Source organism: Asterias amurensis, chromosome 1 (genome assembly GCF_032118995.1).
Source record: "Asterias amurensis chromosome 1, ASM3211899v1".
Taxonomy (NCBI): domain Eukaryota; kingdom Metazoa; phylum Echinodermata; class Asteroidea; order Forcipulatida; family Asteriidae; genus Asterias; species Asterias amurensis.
Window position 1 is genome coordinate 31,306,609 of NC_092648.1, and position 23,105 is coordinate 31,329,713.

General features: G+C 39.4%; 1 protein-coding gene across 2 annotated transcripts; it reads right to left on the reverse strand.

Annotated features, from left to right (window-relative positions):
• Window positions 1-662: 662 nt before the first annotated feature.
• On the reverse strand, window positions 663-21,317 carry LOC139936715 (uncharacterized). 2 transcript variants are annotated; one of them, XM_071931610.1, is made up of 19 exons: window positions 21,242-21,317; window positions 19,712-19,879; window positions 18,700-18,860; window positions 17,958-18,134; window positions 16,318-16,535; window positions 15,484-15,566; window positions 14,445-14,641; window positions 12,192-12,410; window positions 11,338-11,448; window positions 10,367-10,525; window positions 9,614-9,824; window positions 9,208-9,436; window positions 8,410-8,579; window positions 7,687-7,776; window positions 6,345-6,478; window positions 4,840-4,979; window positions 4,474-4,657; window positions 4,063-4,212; window positions 663-2,541 (listed from the first exon to the last, which is right to left on the reverse strand). In XM_071931610.1, the coding sequence occupies exons 2-19, from the start codon at window positions 19,872-19,874 to the stop codon at window positions 2,305-2,307; spliced, it is 3,033 nt and encodes a 1,010-aa protein (XP_071787711.1). In that variant the 5' UTR covers window positions 19,875-19,879; window positions 21,242-21,317; the 3' UTR covers window positions 663-2,304. The 2 variants fall into 2 exon arrangements, with proteins under 2 accessions (XP_071787711.1, XP_071787703.1); XM_071931602.1 differs by having other exon boundaries at window positions 9,208-9,439.
• Window positions 21,318-23,105: the final 1,788 nt, after the last annotated feature.

Sequence of the window (23,105 nt, forward strand, 5' to 3'; positions counted from 1 at the left end):
ATTGGACAAAGTTAGCTGCAAGTCCATGAAATTCCATAGACCCATACAAATATTCTTATTCATTTATCCATCTGACAATATAACCAGTTCTCAGCAGCCACTGTGATGTCACCTTTCCAGTAACTTTCAGGCATGCAACTTTTCCACGGATCAGCTGATATCCTCTCTTTATTCTCAGTTTTACCATTCAAAATTGAAAAATACTAAACAAAATTTTGTAAATTTCCTCTTTTTTGGTGAAGTCAGATTTGCATGCCTGACCTTTCCAGGCTACCTGTTCATTAATGTCATACGTGTTTGTCTAGTATCTCTTCTTCACTTTGATCTCATAGATGGCCTTGTGCATCATCCTAGTATAGCTATATAGCTCAATAAGATTATCACCATTCAAGACTGAATACCTATAAACAAATAAGTCTATTTGTTTACTGTCAAGATATTCAGTTTGTTATGTTACCGATTGTATTGAACGTAAGCAGTAATTATTATTATTATTTTTTTTTTTTTTAAAGCAAGCGATGAATATTGCCCGTCATGCAGCATGATCATGTTATTATTGTCACTTGAAATTATGTGGAAATTTTGACACAAAATAAAATTTTCCCATAAGACCGGTGTAGCATCTTGTCAGGAATGAACAAGGCTACTATTTTTGTAAACAAAGTATATATGGTTTATTGATAATAGTAAAAGTGACAGTTTTAAGGAAACAAATATGTAAAAAATATATAATATAATTTCAGAGTATATAGATAGCAAAACCCTAACCCGTTTTCTGTTAAAGAATGAACTTCAAATATACAGTATATTGATTTTCATGGTAGTCAAAACACAAGGCAAGGATTGAAGTCACTAACTACATGTATCATTACAATGCATACAAGATTTGTCAGAATTTATGTGCACTTTCAGTGCAGGTAAAAAATCTCACCGGACTTTAGTGGTACAAAGAATGGCTGCAACACAAGTGCAAACCAGCAATTTAGCCTTACTCAAGTTGGGCCTGTGTTATTATATCCAACAAAGTCAGATGATGTCCTGAATTGGATTTTTGAGGATTTGGTAATGTTTAATTCAACATGAGACATGATTATACAATATAGCAATACCCTGAATACTTTTAAAGCATAAATTTGTGGATTGCACACGAAATGCATCCTTTTAAAAAAATACTTTAGAAAAAGAGATACACAATTTAAAAAAAATTAAAAATTCGTTTTTGAAACTCTGCTACATCTACAGAATGTTTTACATTTAATTAAGAATACATTTGATGTAAATAATGTTTTTTTTTAAACTCAGCCTGGTTTTCAAACCTGTATGTGTATACAAATAAAAGAAATTTAATTTAGTTCATTTTTTATTTAATGCTAAAAAAGTAACTCTTGGAGTAAATACAAAGAATATGAATAGGAAGAGAAGGAGCTCGAACGGCCCGCCAAACTGCAGAGTAACAAAAGAAAACCCTGACAATGCCCCTGTCTGACCAGTGGGAAAAGATAGGGGACCTCCTGCAGGACGGCCAATTAGTGAGCGCGATTAGATCTCTTTGTATAGAACGTGCCGTACCGCCACTCTGCATTGTTTCCTGATGATGAATCATTGGAGTCAAGAATTGCAAAAATACACAGTTTTTGCATGTGCAGATGTGTTTTCATTGTCTTTCATGGATGCGCACATGGTACAAGTGTTTGCGTTGTTTTTTTCCGGTTCTTTTGGGGTTTTTTTCACATGAAATCGGAGTTGTAGAAGGTGAATTGTGATTGACTTCTTCATGTTGCATTTGTGGTGTTTTCATGAAAATATCATAGCATTTTTTTACATTTTTTTGCTATTTTCCGGTGGTGGCGGTGGTTCAAAATTAGTTTTTTCTTTATTATATCCATCTGATGCCATAGTTGTGTGAAGAACCAAGTGGACACGCACAAACTCACATACGCCAGGTCGCCCATTGTTTGTTTAAGGAATGTGAGTGATTACGAGGTGTCGTTAAACGACCGCGGTACCACGGGTTCAGCTTTTGAAGGCCCTTCATTCGAACTCCTTCTCTTCCTTCCTCCATGGTCGTACCAACTAGACCACTGGGATTGCCAGGAAGCTAGAGGCAGTTCAAATCCTTGAGCAGTGTCTTACCATTTAGACCACTGAGATTGCCCGGTAGGTAGAGGCCAATCGAAATCTAACATCTATTAGAACGTATTGTTTCACACAAATGTCCCTCGAAAAAGTGTGGTTTTCCTGTAGCTTTGTGAATTATAGCATGGTCTGCCATTTTGTACAAACAAATTTGTGACTTAAAAAAACTTAAAGAGGAAGTGGAATTGGATGATGAGACGTATATTCAGCAACTGGCTTAAACTCAAGATCATAACCAAATGCACGAGGACCAACTACTTCTAAGGCCCTCTGCGTTCGTAGCAGTGGGGGTGAAGCCAGGACCAAGACGGCAACGTGAAGACCAAAGCGAAGCTCCTCGGTGCTGATTGGCTGGCCAGAATCTGCATCTACAATGGTGATGAGGTCAGGGGTCGTTGCTAGGACCTGAAAGAAATGATTTAAAGGGTCAATGTCTATTTTATAGCTTGTAATTTTAAAGATTCATATAATCATTACCAATACTATTATAATTACTATTACTATACAGTTTGTTTAAAACAAATTTAGCAAAGTTAATAGGATAAACAAATTACAATCAATTAAAGACAGAACGGGTAAAATATAAGAGTGTTGAAAGACAGATAATCAATAACAAAAAAAAAAAAATGTACAGCATTAAACATCCTACCAATTCCCATCAAAATAGTACATCAACATCATCGACCTGTACTTCGAAAAATACTCTTAAACTTACGAGTGGAGAAACACTTTGTCAGTAAATTGCACTTCAATTCAATGTAACGTTTATTTTTCATACTCACAATAAGAAAAGACAGAATCATATGAATAAAAATAAAGTATTACAATACAATTATTAAAGAGTAAACATGACCAATGAAAATGATACTGAAAACAAAAACAGTAATATTAAGTTGTGAGTAAGGAGGCTGTTCAAATAAGCCAGGGCTTGTGGGGAACAGCCATAGAAACAATACAAAAACAATAAGCAAAGACATAACAAAACAAAATGTAGACGGGGGAGAGAATGCAAAGGATGCACCGCTTAAAACTGGGGTGTCGTGGTTCAGTGCTCAAGTGCACATGGACTCAAGTTCTAGTGTTGTCTACAATTGAGTGGTTTGTGTCAAGCAAGTCATGGCAAGACACTTATTCATTGTTGCTTCATCCTTCAGATAGGATGTTAAGCCGTAGGTTCTGTGCATTGTGTAATGCATGTAAAAGAACCCAGAATACACTTATTGCTAAGAGAAGGGGTTCACCCCAGTGTTTCCTGGCTGCTGATTGCGCAGCATCACAAGGTGCTGTATAAATGGGTCTCATTATTCAAACATGGCTCTGTATACTTGTCATTAAAACAATGGAGCGTTTTAATATGCCCATCAGGTCTGATTGAGTGCTATATGAGAACTGTGCATTCATACCATTACTAAAACTGTCATGTTAATAAGTACAACAAGTCAAATTGAAAACACATATCAAACAAATAAATTAAAAACACATTTCAGAAAGTTAAATTGAAAACACACATCAAATCAGAGGGACGAAGTGTTTACAGTAATAAAAGAAATATTAAATTCATGTGTATATAATAAAATACAATGTACATAACATGATAAACAACTTATGTGTACGCCACATGGGACAACAGCAAGCAAATATAACAACCACACAACAACAACCATAAAAACAACCAGCCACTGTGTTGTTTGACTCATATTGAAAAAAACAAGGAACATTTTTATAGAGTACAAAGGCTTACCTACGTAGGCCCACACACTGTGTAGGCTCTTATAGCCTCTTTATGCCTTATAAATAGTTTTCAAAGGCCAACAAATCAGAAAACAGTCCACAGTAGGATGAATATCGTGTCTGTCGACTGTAGATTTTAATTGCTTTCTATGGTGGAATGTTTGTACTACATCTAAGATACTTTGTAACTATTACCTCATGATCTCCGTTGTCCATTCTTCTTGCCACCAAGTTCTCGTTCTGAAAGTCCACCTGTAACTCTTGTCCTTTACTCTCTCCGGTTCCTTCAACCCTTAGCTGTCCTCTTGAGAAACCCCCAGTTATCGCAGTCGAAACATCCACAATCTACCAATTGACAAATTATAGTATAGGACCTTTCTTCTGTGGTTTTTATTCAAAAGAAGGAAGCATTTTACAAACAACATGGTGGTAAAAGCTTTTTGAGGTGCGATAAACAAGGGTTATTTGGTATAAACAAACACTGCTTTTAGTCTGAGAAATTCACCACTAAGCATTCACAACTGACCAAAGAAGTCTCTGTACCAGACACATATATTCGAACTTATATTTGCAAAAAAAAACTTTTAAGGTTCTTAAAAATAATACCTTTCCAGTGATGAGTAGAACTCCATTCTCATGTTTCAAGATGGCGTCAATCGGTGGCGTCTTGTCCCTCTTGGCCCGCAGTACGGCTTGACCGAGCTGGCATGCACGGCTCACTGAGTGAAGAACAGTGTGACTCAGGACTGCATCTCGGCTTAAAGGAGATAAGGCTAATGCTCCTTGGCATCTGAAAGAGAGGAAGATGATGATAGGAGTTACTTAGGGTTGGGATGGGTGTAGGGGTGGGTACAGGGGGGAAGTCAGACTTAAGTAGGAAGAATAACCTGCCTGCAAATCCAATGAGATCTACATTTCACAAAGATAGTTCCTTAAGTACGAATCATGGTGACATAGAGAATTTATCCTTACCCCATCTCTCCAACAACTCTCCTGAAGTGGTTCTCTAAATCTTTGCTTGTCTCTGCTCTGAAGGTGACGGCTCTCCGTCTCTTCTCGTCCGTTAAGACACAAGGGTATAACGGATGGTTGAAGATGGCAGGGGCAAACATCTGCAAAAAAATATAAGTATTGTACATGCTAAAATTTATTTTGGTCTCCCGAGACAACAATTATTTTTGTGACATTGGTTTAATCATTCCTCAAAAACTACATCACCACATCAGCAAATAACCTTAAGGGAAGCTTTCTACTATCTTTATCTTCAAACAGAGTAGGTTTAACGTAAATCTGTGGACGTGTGTTTTGTGTCCTACAAAAAGTACCCCAACCCTTTAAAGTCTCAAGTGTGTCCTAGTCATTTGACATCTGCGAAAAGAATGGCAGCCATTTAGAAACAAAGAGCTAAAATAAAAGAGATTGGTGGAATGTCTCCGTAAATGGTTTCTTTCCTCTAGTGGCCGAGCCATTTAGTGCATCGGACTCAAGTTCTAGTTGCTGAGTCATTAGGGTGTGGGTTCGAATCCCGGTCATGAAACGTTATTGTGTCCTTGAGCAAGACATTTAACTGTGATTGCTTCTCATCACCCAAGGGTAAATGGGTACCTGTGAGGGCAGAGATGGTTCTTGTGATTGATTTAGTGCACTACATTCGTGGCAGCACAGGCGATATATTCTCCAAAGAACTCAGATGGTGTAAGGAATGAAATGTTTGGCCCAGTGACCAGGGGTGAAAATGTGTGAAGCACAATGATCAATTGCGCTATATAAGAGTTGATATTATCAATATTATTACAGCTTTTTAATTAGGCTTTATTCTCTGTGTTTTTTAATTATTGATGGTTATGTACAAATTCTATATTTTTACATGTTTACCTTATTTCCTCTTGGGTGTTTTAACTGTATAAATTTTAAAAGGTTTTCTTTAAATTGTTCAGCGCCTAGCTCATTATTATTATTTATTATAAATAGGCGCTGGTCAAGATGGAAAAGAGGGAATTCTCAAGTGGTAGGGAAAGCAAGAGTGAACAGGTGTGTCTTAAGTTGCTGCTGAAAGATGGAGATGTGTATTTCCCAGAGGTTTTCAGAAAGTGAATTCCAGAGCCTTGATGGGTGCTGTGGTGGAAAAACCCCTATTCTGAAGATGGCTAAATCAGACGAGAACAATGAGCATGTTGCTGGTAAATCTCAGACCGGGTCTGTAGGACGGGGAGTCAACAGGTTTTGAATATAGAGTGGGGCTGAACCTTGCAGTGCCTTGAAAGTGAGAATGATTACTTTTAATTTGATGCTTTGTTTGATGGGAAGCCAATGAAGATGATAGAGGATGGGAGTGATAGTTCCAGTCAAGAGACGTGCTCCGAGATGGCATGAGATGCTCTGCACCGTCATAAGAATCCTGGTGTATCGACCATCAAGGAGATCCTGAAAGGAGGTACTCTTCCCCCCAAAAACATTGATGTATTCTACCCTTTTACCTGAAGCTCTGGAAAAGCTCTTCCCATGCCGTCACAATCCACAACCGGCAAGTCCAACTTGGCAGCAACCATAAACGGCACCATGGCATTGGTACCACCAATCTCACAACTCATCACAGCGACCACGTTAGAGACTACAGAAGAGAGTGGAAGGAAAAGCAAGATCAATCTTCATTTTATTATGTTGGTACCACCAATCTCACAACTCATCACAGCGACCACGTTAGAGACTACAGAAGAGAATGGAAGGAAAAGCAAGATCAATCTTCAATTTATTATGTCAAGGTTAGCTCTGTATTTTATAAAGTGTTGTCTCAGTCTACTTTATATTTTGTTTTGCTGTAATGGCTTTTTAGCATGTTTGTAAAATGAGGAGTTGTTTACAGTTTGAATAATTAATTTTTCCTGTGGGAAAAAAAGGGGGGAAACAAATCCTGATCCAAAGAAACTAGAGGAAGCTTGTAAATTTTCATCACAAATTGTCACTTTGTTGCTTCAATCAGAAATTTGTAAGGAAGACAAAGTACAAAACTTGTCAAACTGAAATTTAACCTTCAACATGGTTGTAAAAGAAACCTATTTCCTTTCTTTTTGTTTCATAAACAAAACTGCTTTTGAGAAATGCATAATTATTTTAGTCATAGACTAGCAATTTTCAAAAGAAACAGATTATTCCTTTTGTTTAAAGTTCTTGATTTCAACAGATAGACATTTCTTCTCACTCACAGTTTTCAACCCAGTAAACCAAATACTTGAAATCAAAAACTTGAAATCAAAACCCCTGAATCCCTTTTGTTCTAAAGACCCTGGACACTATTGGTAATTGTCAAAGACCAGTCTTCTCACTTGGTTTATCTCAACATATGCATAAAATAACAAACCTGTGAAAATTTGAGCTCAATTGGTCATCAAAGTTGCGATATAATAATATGAAAGAAAAACACCCTTGTCACTAGAAGTTGTGTGCTTTCAGATGCTTGATTTCAAGACCTCAGATTCTAAATCTGTAGTCTCGGAAAATAACTTCTTTCTCGAAAACTACGTCACTTCAGAGGGAGCCGTTTCTCACAATGTTTTATACTATCAACCTCTCCCCATTACTCGTTACCAAGTAAGGTTTCATGCTAATAATTATTTTGAGCAATTACCAATAGAGTCCACTGCCTTTAAAGCCCTCAATTTCAGAACCAGTAGCAAACACCTGCCGTCAGGGACCATTAGTTTTGTACAAACTCATCAACAGGTAAACCTATTGCCCTCTTCTACTGCTACAGATCCCCGGTTTGAATGTGAATATCAGCCCACACACAATCTATAATTTTTTTTTTACAGTTACACTCACCTGCAGTTGGCCTGCTGCCTGCACTAGCAGTCTCAATAGGATAGTCATCAACATATACCACGCCATTGTCTCTCTTAACCTCAACACCATCTTAAAAAGCAACATAAAAATTAAAGCATTTTAAAACAAGATTCCAGCATACAGGACTGTCTATTATTCCCTCTTGCTTTGTTTTTTTTTGGTATGTAATTCAGTACAGGTTTTGTTATTTGATTTCTGTTACATGTAACTTAAGCATTGATTAAAACAAATAATAAAAAATATAAAATAAAAATTGAGATGCAAAGTCAACAAGAGAATTTAAAACAGTTTTAATAAAGAGAATTTTTGCATAAAGGGGACCATTTTGCATCTGTCACCATAACAGCAGTTTTCCAGTTAATGTTATTCTTTTAAGTGCCTGCAATTACTGAAGCGCGAAGGGGATATTGAAAGCAAAAGTAGCCAGAAAGAAACATGCATGCATAAATCAGATAAAATTGAATATATCGAGTAATAAGCCAGAAGGAAAACTAACTGGGTAAATTTTAAATAATTTGGGGTCGAACAAAAAAAAATTGACAAGAGCAGGATGAGAACCCTAATGAAATTGAGAAATTTGTTCTCTAAATAAAAAGTCCCTTCTTCATACAGTTAAATCTAAATCCAACTCACATCACATCCCCATCTGTCCATAAAGAAAGAAAACAATTAAATGGAAGAAAAGAGGCAAAGATTTTTCACCTATTTTGTCTGGAATCTGATCCATATATCCAGCTTGAAGGACTTGGCGCTGGCATTCTACTGCATCTGTATACTCGGTCCCTCTCTCTAGCTTTTCTATCATGATGCCAGGAGCTCCCATGAAGCCTACAGGACTCACCAAGCCTGTCAGGGCTGGGGTACTACCGATCCTGCAAAACATCAAACATGGAAATAATAGTAACAATAATAACAATAATATGGATTTAAAATGCGCATTTCACCAGAAAACCGATCAAGGCGCATACACAAAAAGAATTTTTTTATAGATATGAAATGATGGATATTATATACTTGTAGTTAAATTAAACCTATGTAAACAGGTGTGACTTCAGTTCCCTCTTGAAGTTATCGAGTGATGTTATTTTGTGGAATGTGACAGGGAGCTTATTCCACAGGACAGGAGCAGCTTTGGCAGAAGCATGGTCTCTGTATCGGATTGTTCTTGGTCCAATCTTGGTTCTTCCAACAAGTGAAATCCTGCAGACCTCAAACCACTCTTAGTCCCTGATAAATGAATACCTACCTGGGCCCAATTTCATAAAGCCTGTAAGCACAAAAATGTGCTTAGCATGAAATTTCTTCCTTGATAAAAACAGGATTACCAACCAAATTGCCACGTGATTTTCAGCTGAATACCAGTATCAAACAACATGCAAAAACAAATGGAAATTTGGTTGGTAATCCTATTTTTATCAAGGAAGAAGTTTCATGCTAAGCAAATTTTTGTGCTTACAGGCTTGGGCCCTGGTTTCAAGTTCCTGACAAATGAACACCTACCTGGTGGGAGCTATAACCCGAATCTTCTTCCCTTCCTTCAGTATCTTCAGGGCATTGAGGCGTCCCAAGTTGGGGCTGCCACCCCCGCCGCACCCTAAGATCCCTGCCCCTATGGCAATGCATTCCACATCGTATTCAGAGAGCAACCATTCACCGGTGATAGGATCAACGTTGGGTTCAGGCAGTTTGCTGGAAGGTGCTGGTGAGGGACTTGGTACGACTGAACTGGCTGCTAACGAATGCATCAAAAATAAACAATGGAAGGATGAATTGTGATTGGGAATTTGAATGAAAAATCAGTAAGCAGAATGAAGTAAACAAAGGCACAAACCATCTGTCTTCTGTCTTCAGAACAAATGTATTTGGAAATGTATAAGCTACATACACCACTCAGTAAATACCTTACCTTGCTTGATTGTTGCATCTTTAGGAGTAGCAGCCTTGCTGTTAGTGTCTAGTATCTTCTTGAGGGACTCAGATGCATTAACTAGTGACGCGGTATCTGTCATCTTCCCAGATGACTCTATGCCTGTCATGAGATCCCCAACTGCTTTGACCTTGATGCGTACTGCGCTACCGGGTAAGTATGCTAAGGGTGTCACGGTCACCTGGGTTATCTGGTAAGATTGAAAATCAAGTAAGTTATGAGTAAGGGGACTGGGTTATACCCCGATCACACCAAACTCATTCTCACTACGTTCTCAAAGTAGTAGTCTTGGTGCAAGACATGGTGATTTACACTATCGCTCAACTATCGGGATCAATCTCCGTTTGCTCCCTACTCGCTGTGCACACTACTATCATCTTGCAACAAGACTACATTTTTCAGAAAAAAAAGAGAACAAGTTTGCTGTGATCGGGGTATTAACAGTGAAGCATTGTTGTACAAGAACTTTGTCAAAACTGTAAATTTTTCACAGGAAACTTTGAGGATAACGGTTTATATATTGTGTTTAAAAAAGCCCTTGGAGCACTAGGCAGCCCAGTTCTATATACTCCCCAGGGAGCTAAGAAATATTACAGGAATAATATTGGCCCAATGACCAGGGCACTATTGTGAAGTGCGTTGATGCGTTGATATGTGATTGTAAAATGCACTACATAAGTTATTATTATTAACCGCAACAATAACACCTGAAGAGAGACTACAGATTCTCACCTTCACAGAGTCCGGCTGAGCACCGTGCTCAACTGCAACCAGTTTGGCTTGCTGCTTAGCCTCCTCTAAAGCCGCTTCTCTGGTAGTTTGATCAAGACTGACCACTGTGTCTCTCACTCCGCTCACTTGACTCAAGGCTGCCCCTACAGCATTTGCTACCTTTGAATTCAATCACAATAAAAACAGAAACAAAATTAGTATAGAGCCCTTGCATAAGACATCACAAGCACGGACAGCGCTTTCACAAAGGTCAAAGAAAGATCCGTCATTGGCAGAGAGTTGTGCGCGGTGCTTTTTTACCGTTTTGCTTCTTTTCTTCAAAGGTATCTATTCATGGGAAAAAAGGTTGGTGACCTTCAGCTCGGTCCATTAACAGCGACCAGCTACCAACCTGCTCATTACCACTGTTATTCCCAAATCATTATTGTATACAGTGACTTCAAGATGAATTTTTAAGGGGTAGGGCTCAGCTATGGCTGAGAGTGCTGTTAAGGATGCGCATGATGATGCGGAAATCTAGCTGTAGCAGCCCTAGCTGAAGCCACCAATTCAGACACAGCCTTAAAGGAACACGTTGCCTTGGATCGGTCGAGTTGGTCTTTGAAAATCGTTCTGTAACCGTATGTTGTAAAATGTGTATGGTTAGAAAGATATTGTAAAAGTAGAATACAATAATCTACACAAATATGCCTCGAAATTTCGTGGTTTTCTTTTTACCCTGTCGACTTACACGATTGGCCATTTATGGGAGTCAAAATTTTGACTCCCATAAATGGCCGACCGTGATAGTACGCGGCGTAAAAGAAAAACCGTGCAGTTTCGAGTGATACTTGTGTGGATCATTATATTCTACTTTTAAAACATCTTTCTAACCATATACATTTCATAACAAACGGTTACAAACGCTTTTACTAGACCAACTCGTCCGATCCAAGGCAACGTGTTCCTTTAATGCTTCCCTGTCTTGTTACCTGATAATGAGGTGGTTTGATGATCCTAGAGACTCCTTTTATTTGACGCTTCTCATCTACAAGAACACTGCCACCACCAACAATGATCACAGGTACATCATCCGGGCTCAGCTGGAGAACAAACAATCAAACATAAAGAGGGATAGATTAGCTCAACTACATGACTGGTGCGCTATTTAATCACAGTCTTGTAGTGTTGATTAGAGCAGGCTAATCAAAACATTGAGATCAATGATTTCCCACTGCATGGCAGTACCCTTGATCCATGTAGCAAAAGTAGCAGTCCTTGGTTTTTCCCATTTACTCCAAGGTTGTAGAAAAACAGCAGGAAAATGTGCTTTGAGAACTATGTCTCCCAGTTGTACTCCACTGCGTTAAAAAAAAAATAGCAAGACAAATCCTTGTTTGCCGATTCCTCAGACTCTCGAAGTAACTGTGCCTCAAACTCAAACTCAGACTCATACTTGGAAAAACAGGACTCAGATTCAGTGAGAAGGACTTCAACTCAGACTCCGGCAACTTGATTCAGGTGTCACTTTTGAATGATTTAAAGATTTAGCCCTTCTGGTTATTTTCAAACCATTAAATCAATGGGTTTCGCCATCAAAATGATCACATGATCATCATATGACACATAAGTTCTACTTTTAGACCTTGGGTTGGAAGCCCTTAAGGCCCGGTCACACAGGCCCCGATAACGAAAACGAAAACGAGAACGATAAAAATGCCACTCGCGATTGGTTGAATTGCTCCACGCACAATACACCCACGCTCATTCAACCAATCGAGGGCGTGCATTTTTATCGTTATCGTTTTCGTTTTCGTTATCGGGGCCTGTGTGACCGGGCCTTTACCTTGACCTGGTCTATCAGATCTTCAAGAATCTCATGAATCCTATCCACAGCTTTATTTATCAGGTCATCGGGGAGGTCAGCTACTTGACCTGGGTCACCAAAGGAGGTCAATCCAGCGGCCACTGCAATGTCACTGCTGGTCAATGTAGCACCACCAAAGACTCTAGACTCCTTGTTGAGCAGGTAGCCTACACTGTCTGGACCAATGGTCAGAGAGATCTACGGAGGAAACCAAGAAAACAAGAAAGCAAGAAAAAATGTATTAATTTTGGTTTTACCAATAATACACTGATGTGTGTTAACACTGTATACTGTACTTTCCCAAGCTCTGTGAAAAAAAAATCACAGTCATATTACTCCGGTGGGATTCGCACCCACAACCTTTGCAATTTTAGAGCAGTGTCATACCAACTAGACCACCGAGGATACCTGGTAGCTAGAGGCAGTTTGAATCCTATATTTTAGCAGCGGGTACCGCAACGATTTAAAAGATGGAAATTTGCATCGGGGACAACAAATATTAAAAATTTTACCCATCAAATTTGAAATTAAATCTTTTATGGATGTATCAATATAATTCAATTTAAAACTTTGTACCATCATGAAGCCAGTCACTGTGACAACACTTCACCACTTCTCAAGAAACTACAACGGCTGCATACCACTCATAGAATTGACATTAAACTTTGTCAACATGTCTTTGAATCCATTGTTCACTAGAGTCACCATCATACAATATCTGACACTCTACAGCCATTTATCTTCAAGCAGTTGCCCAATAGCAACATGAGGTGTTGTATAAACTCACAACACCACGTCCTGCATATTGTGCAGGTTCTAACTCCACATATTGCGCCATTTCAAGGCAACCATATGCAAAACCTCATACACAGCATAGTGCGTTAATCAGTACGTCAAGTATTCTTGAAAAGAAATTCGTGATCACCACGTGCTCATGGAATACAGAAACTATAGGGCAAGTCTGCCTTCAATTTTTACTTTGTAGAAACCTTGATAATTTACCAAGAGAAGTAGGCATTACAAACTTAAATTAAGGTTATCATTATTGCAGCTGTTGTTGTTGTTAGTTCCAAAAATAGTTTATTGCCTGACATTTGGACCCTAGCAGAGTATTTCTGGAAGGCTAAAACAACTCTCTCTTTTAGCCCTCGAGAAAGACTCTGCTAACATTGATACGTCAAAAGCCGAAGGAAACTATTGTAGACTTTAGAAGAATCCAGACAAAGTTGAGCCGCTAAATATTAATGGATCCAAAGTGGAAATTGTTGACTCTTTTAAATTTCTAGGAGTGCACATATCAAATGATCTTAAGTGGGTGACTCATATTGATTCAATTGTTAGGAAGGCCCAGCAACGGTTGTTCTTTCTTAGAAGATTGAGGAGTTTTTGTGTCAGCCAAGATTTGCTGATTAAGTTTTATGGGGCAATTGTTTTGACAATCTCGATCACTGTCTGGTATGGCAACACCATGGCAGATGACCGAAAACGCCTCAATCGTGTAGTCGGCACTGCTAGTTTTGTTATTGGTCGTGAGCTTCCTGCTTTGGATAAACTTTATGCTGCACGGGTTCTGAAGAAATCTAGATCCATTATTTCGGATGAATTTCACCCTGCGAACAGTTTGTTTGAGTTGATGAGAACAGGTAAGCAATTAAGAGCGATCAGAGCCCACTCTAACCGCACTCGCACTAGTTTTTATTCCAGTGCAATAAGATTACTTAATAATTAATACTTTTTAATTTGTTATTGGGAGTTTGCAATTGTTTTACTGTAAATGTCTCTATGCATATTGTGCGCATACTGTTCATTTGTTCGTTATTGTATGCCTATGTGGTTTAAGGCTTTTCTGTATTTTTTGTAATTTTTAATATTTTTAGACTCACAAGCCAAATTTAATAGGCAAGTCTATTAACCTTTTTTTGCTTTTATAACATAGGTCCTTTTAGTTTTTTGCAACAGCTAATTTTATGACACCCTTACAAAAACTCTGCCTTTTCATTTGTTTAGAGCACATCACATGGTAGGCCTACATGTATGTGTTAGTTTTACTAGAAACCTGGCGGTTGTGTGATCTCCGGACCATTCCATTTTCCCTCGGCTGTGCCTCGGGAAAATAGAATGCTCCGGGGATCACCTCGGAAGTCGTAGTTTTAACCATAGCACTCGAAGCAGTCAATAATTGTTTACTATTTTCTCAGTATTATTAGCTATCACTAAAAAAAAGTAACTAACAATTTGACCCTTCTCTTCCTTGTATCTGATACAAGATCCTCCGCCCAGTCCCTCGCAGATAATGTCTGGCATCTGGAAGTTGGTATTGACTCCTCCCACTTTGACTTTGGTCGACGCCTCCTTGGGGAAGCCACCCTGGAGGTAGCCAGCATCAGACGAGGTCCCACCGATATCCACCACTATACCATTCTCAATGCCTGCCTTAGACATTAAATGTTATCAGAAATGCATTTAAAGGCAGTGGACACTATTGGTAATTACTCAAAATATATAATAAATAGATTAAAACCTTACTTGGTATTAACGAGTAATGGGGAGATGTTGATGGTATAAAACATTGTGAGAAACAGCTCCCTCTGAAGTAACATAGTTATGAGAGAAAGAAGTAATTTTCCACAAATTTGATTTCAAGACCTAATAATTAGATTGTGAGGTCGCGAAAACAAATATCTGAAAGCACACAACTTCGTGTGATAAGAGTGTTTTTTGTTTCATTATTATCTCGCAACTTCAACGACAAACTGTTATTTGTTATTTTATGCATATGTTGAGATACACCAAGTAAGAAGACTGGTCTTTGACAATTACCAACAGCGTCCAGTGTCTTTCATAATAATAATAATAATCAGAACAATATAGTTCTTATATAGCACATTTCACAATAATCGTATCAATGCGCTTTACATTAGTGCTTTGGTCATTGGGTCAATAACATTAATCTTTCTCAGCTCACTGGGGAGTATACAGCCACATGGCGCTAGTGGCTTTTCCATACACAATATCTGACGTGCGCTCAGAAGGCTTTTTTAAACCCAATATCAACCTCTACCCTCGCAGGTACCCATTTAGACCCCCGGGTGAAGAGAAGCAATTATAGTAAAGCATTTTGCTCAAGGACATAAGTGTCATGACCAGGATTCGAACCCACACTCTGATGACTTAGCCACCAGAACTTGAATTCGGTGCTCTTAACCACTTGACCATGACAGAAATTTGTCCATAAAAAATTAACAATTGTCATAGTAATCTGAAAACACACCTGATAGTCTTGCAGCACCTCTCATGCTGTTAGTTGGTCCTGACGAGAAGGACAGGGTGGGGTATCTTAGGGCTTGTTCCCAGCTGAAAGACGACAACCAATGAATAATAATTCAACGGCAATTGCCGGATTCTGTTTCTGCAAGAACAACATACCTCTTGCAGTGCCTTCCAACAAAGCCAAGAAATTCTGGTTAGAAATATGTGTTTATCAAAAACGAAACAAGGACACCTTACAAAAGCGTAAGAAATTGTAAGGACCTCATTTCATGAAGATTTTAAAAGTGCAAACATTGCTTAGCAGAGATACTTGCTTAAAGGAACACGTTGCCTTGGATCGGTCGAGTTGGTCTTTGAAAAGCGTTTTGTGACCGTTTATTATAAAATGCATATGGTTAGAAAGATGGTGTAAAAGTATAATACAATGATCTACACAAATATGCCTCGAAATTGCGTGGTTTTCTTTTTACCTCGTCCAATAACACGGTCGGCCATTTATGGGAGTCAACATTTTGACTCCCATAAATGGCCGACCATGATAGTTCGCGATGTAAAAAGAAAACCGTGCAATTTTGAGAGATACTTGTGTGGATCATTTTATTCTACTTTTAAAACATCTTTCTAACCATATACATTTCATAACAAACGGTTTCAAACGATTTTTATAGACCAACTCGTCCGATCCAAGGCAACGTGTTCCTTTAACAGAAACAGGTTACCAGCCAAAATAAGTTGTATACCCCCTTTTTATGAACTGGCAGATTGCAAGTTCAGAGTTAAAAGATTTGCACTCCATAAATTGAGGTCCAGGGTTTCTCATATTCTGAATATTCACCTGAGGATGGTACCATCATTCTGGGTCAGATAGATGGGACACGTCAGTCCAAGCTCCTCCAAGGTGCTAGCAAACGTTGTCACGGTCCTTGCACACAGCGTCTTAAGACACTCGTTTAGAACGGATGCATTCTCTCGCTCTAAGATGCTGAGATGACCCACTGTGTGTGAGAGAGTGACACTCACTGAGGGATGATGGGCGTGCAGAAGCTCTCCGACCTATAATTAAATGAACATAACAGAATTTTGTTTTGCTAGCAAAACAGTTGCTGGTAGTGTAAGCCCATTATGTAGTCCACCATATATACATAAAATGACAAAGCTGTAGAAGTTTGAGATTGATCAGCCATCTGGGTCAATAAAACACTCACTGAGCAATAACCTAATAAGGAAATAAGTTTTGTTTTGCTTTTTTGTCTATAGAATGTGCAAGAGTATAGAGTTTTGCATGTGTGCAATACTGTTGCTTTAATCACACAAAACATGAACACTGTCTGCGACTATTTTGTCAGTTTAATAGCAATGCATCTGTTCTTAAATCACTTTATCACACCAGGGGTCGATTTCACAAAGAGTTAGGACTAGTCCTAACTTAGGACTATTCCTAGGAGATATGAAAAACGCATGGCTAGCCCTAAGTTAGGACGAGTAACTCGTCGTAACTAGAGATAAGACTAGTCTTAACTCTTTGTGAAATCCACCCCAGTGTCCGAAAGAGCTCATTGTTTTATGGACAGCTACACATATGCAAAGCTTTGTTAGAATAATCAGACGACTTTTATGATAGCACCTTGTGATAGTTCTGCAAAGTGTTGTGGCTTGATCTGCAGCCAACCATGCCAAAAAAACACCAGGAAAACCAACTCTTATGGGATCTTTTTTTTATGCTTTACACAATGGGCAAAACATATGGCTTTACCACCCATGCCAAGGATGAAGTAATTATAGTGACAACATGTCTTGCTCAAGGACAAAAATGCTATAACCAGCACCTAAACCCCACACTCTGACAACATGCCAGAGTTTGAGTCTGGTGCACTGGACCGTTCAGCCATGACACTACCACTATTGTGTGAATCATTCAAACTAAAGAACTGAATTACTACAAGCTGCGTTTAGCTTCCTGTTGGTTAATCAAAGAATAATAACTAAGCTTTGGATATCGAGTTACCCCTGAGAGACCAAACTGGCCAAATGATTTGACCCACTTCCACTCAACCCAAAAATGATCTCGCCAAGGTCATGTCCTGAACTGACATTTTTAAACGTTTCGTTTGTTTAATATTTTTCCAGGCATTTTTCAGTTAAGAAATGAATTTAAATTTCGTTGAAAACTAACATGTGTGCAATTCATAATCGTACTCTCATAGACGTTAAACCAATTTTTGTACAGGAGAGACTGGCTGTTGCCATCTTGCTGTTTAATTACCCTTGTGGGAGTTTGGCGAGTTCCCTTGATAGAAAGATCATCTACACAAACAAACAAACAACCATGGTACAAATGGGAACTTGCGAGGTCTGAGGGCGCAGTGTTTATATGGCATGTTTAAACATGACCACGTGATCTCCTCTCGACTAATCAGAATGGAAAAAACTGGCCTGTGTATTAAATGAATAAGGAGTTAATAAAAAGAAACCTACCCTGATTTCTTGGGCAGGGTTGACAGATGAGAAGATGCCACTCACAACCACATTATTGATGCCATTGGCTCTTAGAGTTTGAATGCAGCCAATCAACTCGTCTTCATCCAATGGCGTTATCTCCTCTCCATTGAATTGGTAGCCGCCGTTCACAAGATGAGTTGAGGCACACAAAATCTGAAGGAATTGAAACGTAGTTTGTTGGTTTAATTCTGGCAGTCTATCAATGACAAATGAAGGCTCTTACTTCCCTGGTATGAAATTGAAACCTTGAAAGTTGTAAAAGTCAGGCTTCAAGGTCAAAACTATAACTATCGCACCTTTTGACCTTTCGCACCATCGTTGCAAGCAGCTACTGTCTGCCATGCTTGCCATTTTGAAAGTGCTTATTACAGTTATGGTAAGGAAGAATTCCCTCATTGCATAAAACACAACTACAAATAAAACACAGGGGTATAAATGGGTAACAGTGGCTATTTGTAAAGTGCCATTGTCTGGTTGAACCATTTTAGAAATGGTGCAACAACATTTATTGCGAAGGTGACCTCAGGACCCATTTAAAGCTGTTTAGTAGAAAATACCACTTAGCGAATTTCTATGCTAAGCAAAAAATGGGTGGGGTACCAGTCACATCACTGTCAACTTAACAGACTTTTGGCTGGTAACCAGTTTCTGCTAAGCAATACTTGTCTGTGCTAAGCAAGTTGTTGTGCTTACAGGCTTTATGTGAATTTACACACACCTGTTTAAGATCTTCTGGAAAATCAATGAATGGTTCCATCATGAGAGACGCTGTGCCACAGAGTCTGATAACAGCCACCGGGGTCAGACCTTTCCTCTGGATGACTGCGTTGACAAAGTGTGTAGTTCCGATGTTCACACGACTAATCAAAGCATCTGGACCTGTGTGTCATCAATAATCGGGGGTGAGATTTGCCAAATGTAAACATTACTAAAAATGGCTTAGGCGCAGGCCTGGGGTTGATTTCACACAGATGGTCCTAACTTTGTCTTAGTATATTAAAAATTTGAGGCTAGTCCTAAGTTAGGACGAGTAATTTGTCCTATCTCGAGATAAGACTAGTCTTAACTCTTTGTGAAATCCACCCCTGGCTCCCCCCTGATTTTAGACCTAGACCCATAACCCTCCCTCCCATGTTACAAATCTGTTTGTGCATTACCAGAATCACTACATATACAAGTTTGCACACAATTAAAATGTGGTGACTGCTTTACTTCTGTCATGAAGTTGGAAACTTAAATTTAAAAACATGAAATCAGGAAAAATCTTTAAAAATATATGCAATATTGTCGTTGAAAAAAAAAACCATTCATGAAGGGAAAAGTAAAATAAACTTCATGAAGTGGATTCTTTCTTTATGTTCTCTAAAAAAAAAAAAAAATTAAAGAACACAACAGACAAAAAAATGCACGTCCGGTCTCTCAAGCATGATATTTGGCCTTTGGACTAAAGGGTTAGCTGAGTACAGGGGCTGACCTATGCTGGGATTAAAAAAATAGCAGATTTTTTCTGATTTCTAGCATCAGAAACCCCAGATGTCAGTTTAAAATACAAAGAATATCATGCATGAATTCTCCACACTGTCCAAAATCCTCAACCCACCTCACTACTTTGAGATATGGTGGACACAATACTACGACACAATTGGGTAAACGTGCATAAAGTATACATCCAAACCAAAGTGCACTCCTATATTGTCCACCATGTCTCAACAAGGCTAATGTCTTCTTACCCAGAGAGTCCTCAACATCTCTAAGAATCTCAGCCAGAGCCTGTTTCAATCCTGAAGTCACATTCTCTGTCGTTGGTACTTTCCTCGATGCGACAACATCGATTCCTCTCAAACACACAGCATCTGTGTTTGTGCCTCCCACATCCACACCTATCACCAGCATCTTTCCTGGGAGAAACGATGATTAAATCAGAATTTAAAGCCAGTGGACACTATTGGTAATTACTCAAAATAACTATTAGCATAAATCATTTCTTGGTGACGAGTAATGGGGAGAGGTTGATGGTATAAAACATTGTGAGAAACGGCTCACTCTGAAGTGCCATAGTTTTTGAGAAAGAAGTACTTACCACAAATTTGATTTCAAGACCTCAGATTTAGAACTTGAGGTCTCAAAATCAACCATCTAAATGCACACAACTTCGTGTGACCATAGAGTGTGACAAAGGTGATTTCTTCTTTCATTATTATCTCGCAACTTTGATGACCGAGCTCAAATTTTTACAGGTAAGTTATTATACATATGTTGAGATACACAAACTGTGAAGGCTAGTCTTTGACAATTACCAACTGCCTTTAAAGGGTTTTGATACCTTTTGTTGTAATCAAGTTTTTGGCCATGACATAAGTTCCAACTCACTGTGAATGAAGGATGAATGAATGTGGTATTTTAGAGGGATTAAAAATCATTTCAATCTGAGAAACGTTTTTGCATGAAATGTTTCTCAGATTGTGTGTTCCAAATTCATCCTGCGAGGAAATCACATAACCGCACCAGATTGTCAACAACACCAACACATTTTGAAATGAAGTTTCTGTAGGTTAGTTTTTATTGAGGAAAAGTTTCCGTATGCACCACCACTTTTTCATTCATGATTCATGAAATAACAGTATCTAATTTACCTCAATAAGTATGCCTTTTTGTAAAAATGAGTGAAAAAGTGATGGCGCCATACGGAAAGTTATCCCTACAGAGTTGCGATAACGTAACCCTCCTGCCGACGGCGGAGCCGGAGTCAGCAGGAGGGTTACATTATCGCAACTAATCCCTACACAGCTTTGGCTAGAGTTCCCACCCGTGTTCACTCTACCCCCATGGTTCACTCTACATCGGTCGCGACTACTCCTATGAACTAAATTATTTCGGTTTCGTCCGGCTATCGTCTCCCGTAAGCGATAGCCGGACGAAACCGAAATAGTTCTAGGAGTAGGTCGCGACTATATAATGAGTGACGTTCAATGACAACATGACAAAGAACTATAAAGTCTGTGGTGTTTATCTTGTGAAAGGTTTGACATTCATTACAACATATGATTTCAAGCCTGAGTATAATATAGGGATAACTTTCCGTATGGCGCCACCACTTTTTTACTCATTTTTACAAAAAGGGATATATCAATCATGTAAATTAGATACTATATTATTCTATTTCGAATGAAAAAGTGGTGGCGCCATACGGACACTTTTCCTAATATAGCTCATAGTTTGCTGATAAATAATTGCGGCAACAGCTTAAAAACTAAAGTTACCTTCCTAGAATCAGCTGGACCTGTTGTTCTTTCCCCCGGATCCCCACCACAAAAACACAAGACCAATTTGTTGTTGATGATCCTGTGTGAGCGCCCCCTGTTGTCCGTCTACGTCCTACTTTATTAACCATTCCCAGCCTCCCCACCGCTCTGGTTTCATCATTTCGTGGGCGGGGGATGCGTGACCGGGGGGGGGGGGTTACTGAGCGAACATTTTCAACTTTGAGAACACATTCAGACACTGTCAGGCCACCCATTTGTACAATGCCAATTAGTCAACACAAATAGATGGGGGTTTTCAGACAACATTTTTTAATTGAGTGAAATCTTTTTGGGTCTTGAGGGCACATAGGACAGTTTTTGCTTTGCCCTTCGGGAAAGTATGCCCACCGAGCATGGGCGTCACGCGGGGGGGGGGGGACATGCACCCCCCCCCATCTTTTGGAGGGTGGGGGACACAATATCAAATGCCCCCCCCCCCCCAATCTTTTTGACCACCTTTATCATGAAGCCGAAGTATTGCACGTGATAGACCAAACCCTATGTCCCACATGGGCATTAATCCTGTGGCAAAGGATGACACAACGTTTTGAAGGGTGGGGGACACTATATCAAATGCCCCCCCCCCCCCTCAAAATTGGCCCTAGATTGCACCACAGAGCATCTAGAATGCAAAATTTCCCGGGCCCTTAATCGGGCCCGCACTCAAACCGTAACGGCTTTTCACGCGCATGCTCCATCGTTGGTAGATTTGCACCTCCCCCTTAAAAGAGTGGAAGGGACGTGTCCCCAACCCCCACCTCAGAAGGTTTTACTTCTGTTCACATTTTAAAGGCTTATGTTCTGTTCCATTCTGTTTGCCTCTTATTGGCCTAAGATTGCACCACAGAGCATTTAGAACGCAAAATTTCCCGGGCTTTTAAGCGGGCCCCATGCCACAAAGGTTTCACACTCGCGTGCTCACTCTTTGACAGATTTGCCCCCTAAAACTTGTGTCATAGATCGGCATCTGAAGATGATGTTCACCCAAAAGGTTCTACTGCTGCTCACATTAAGGCTTATGTTCTATTCTATTCGTTTTGCGTCTTATTTGCCTAAGAACGCACCACAGAGCATCTAGAATGCAAAATTGTCCCAGGCCCTTGGGCGGGCCAGGACCCCATAGGCCGTAAAAGGCTTCGCGTTCAGCTCTTTCAGGCTCCATCTTTAATAGATGTGCCACACCCACCCCCCTCCCCTAAAATTTCTTGTCTTGGTCCACCATTGACGACGCTGGTGATGAAAGGGATGAAACGCCGTCTGAGTATTATAATGCAGAAACAAAACGGGTAGTACGAAGCTATATTATTGAGTTGTTTTTTAGGTACAATAACCATGATGATAGCAAATAGGTGCATCATAGCTTGAAATAGGCATTAAATTCCAACATAATGAGAGGGGGCACATCACCTCTCAGACTCCCTAGATTGCACCAGAGAGCATCTACGGCCTAAAAAGGGTCCCGGGGCAACCAGAAAAGGCAACCAGAAACTTGGAAAAAATCTCACAAGAATTGTTCAAACCCTATAATGTAGGCCTACCCCTGAAAGTTGATACCCTTGTTTTGGCGCTGATCGTGTACATGTCGATGTAGCTTTCTACTAGTGTACAGATGTTGTTAAACTAGAAGTTTATATAACAAATTAATATTGTTTAAAAGTGTTTCACAGCCTCAACAAAACAAAAAACACTGTGAGGGGCATGTTGTTCAGTGAACCAAGAAGAAATCATGATTATTAGGCTACAGAATATGAAAATAGGGATCGTGATTGGGTTGGGGCGGGTGGGATATCAATGTGTCTGGGTTTTTTTCAATCCGGGACAT

Excerpts from the sequence above, each read along its gene's own strand:
- LOC139936715 (XM_071931602.1), bottom strand. The coding sequence starts at position 19,874 with ATGCTGGTGATAGGTGTGGATGTGGGAGGCACAAACACAGATGCTGTG. Across the intron at positions 4,980-6,344 it reads GAGCTTTTCCAGAGCTTCAG|ATGTTTGCCCCTGCCATCTT; the intron begins GTAAAAGGGTAG and ends ATTTTTTTGCAG. Across the intron at positions 4,213-4,473 it reads TTCTACTCATCACTGGAAAG|ATTGTGGATGTTTCGACTGC; the intron begins GTATTATTTTTA and ends GTCAATTGGTAG.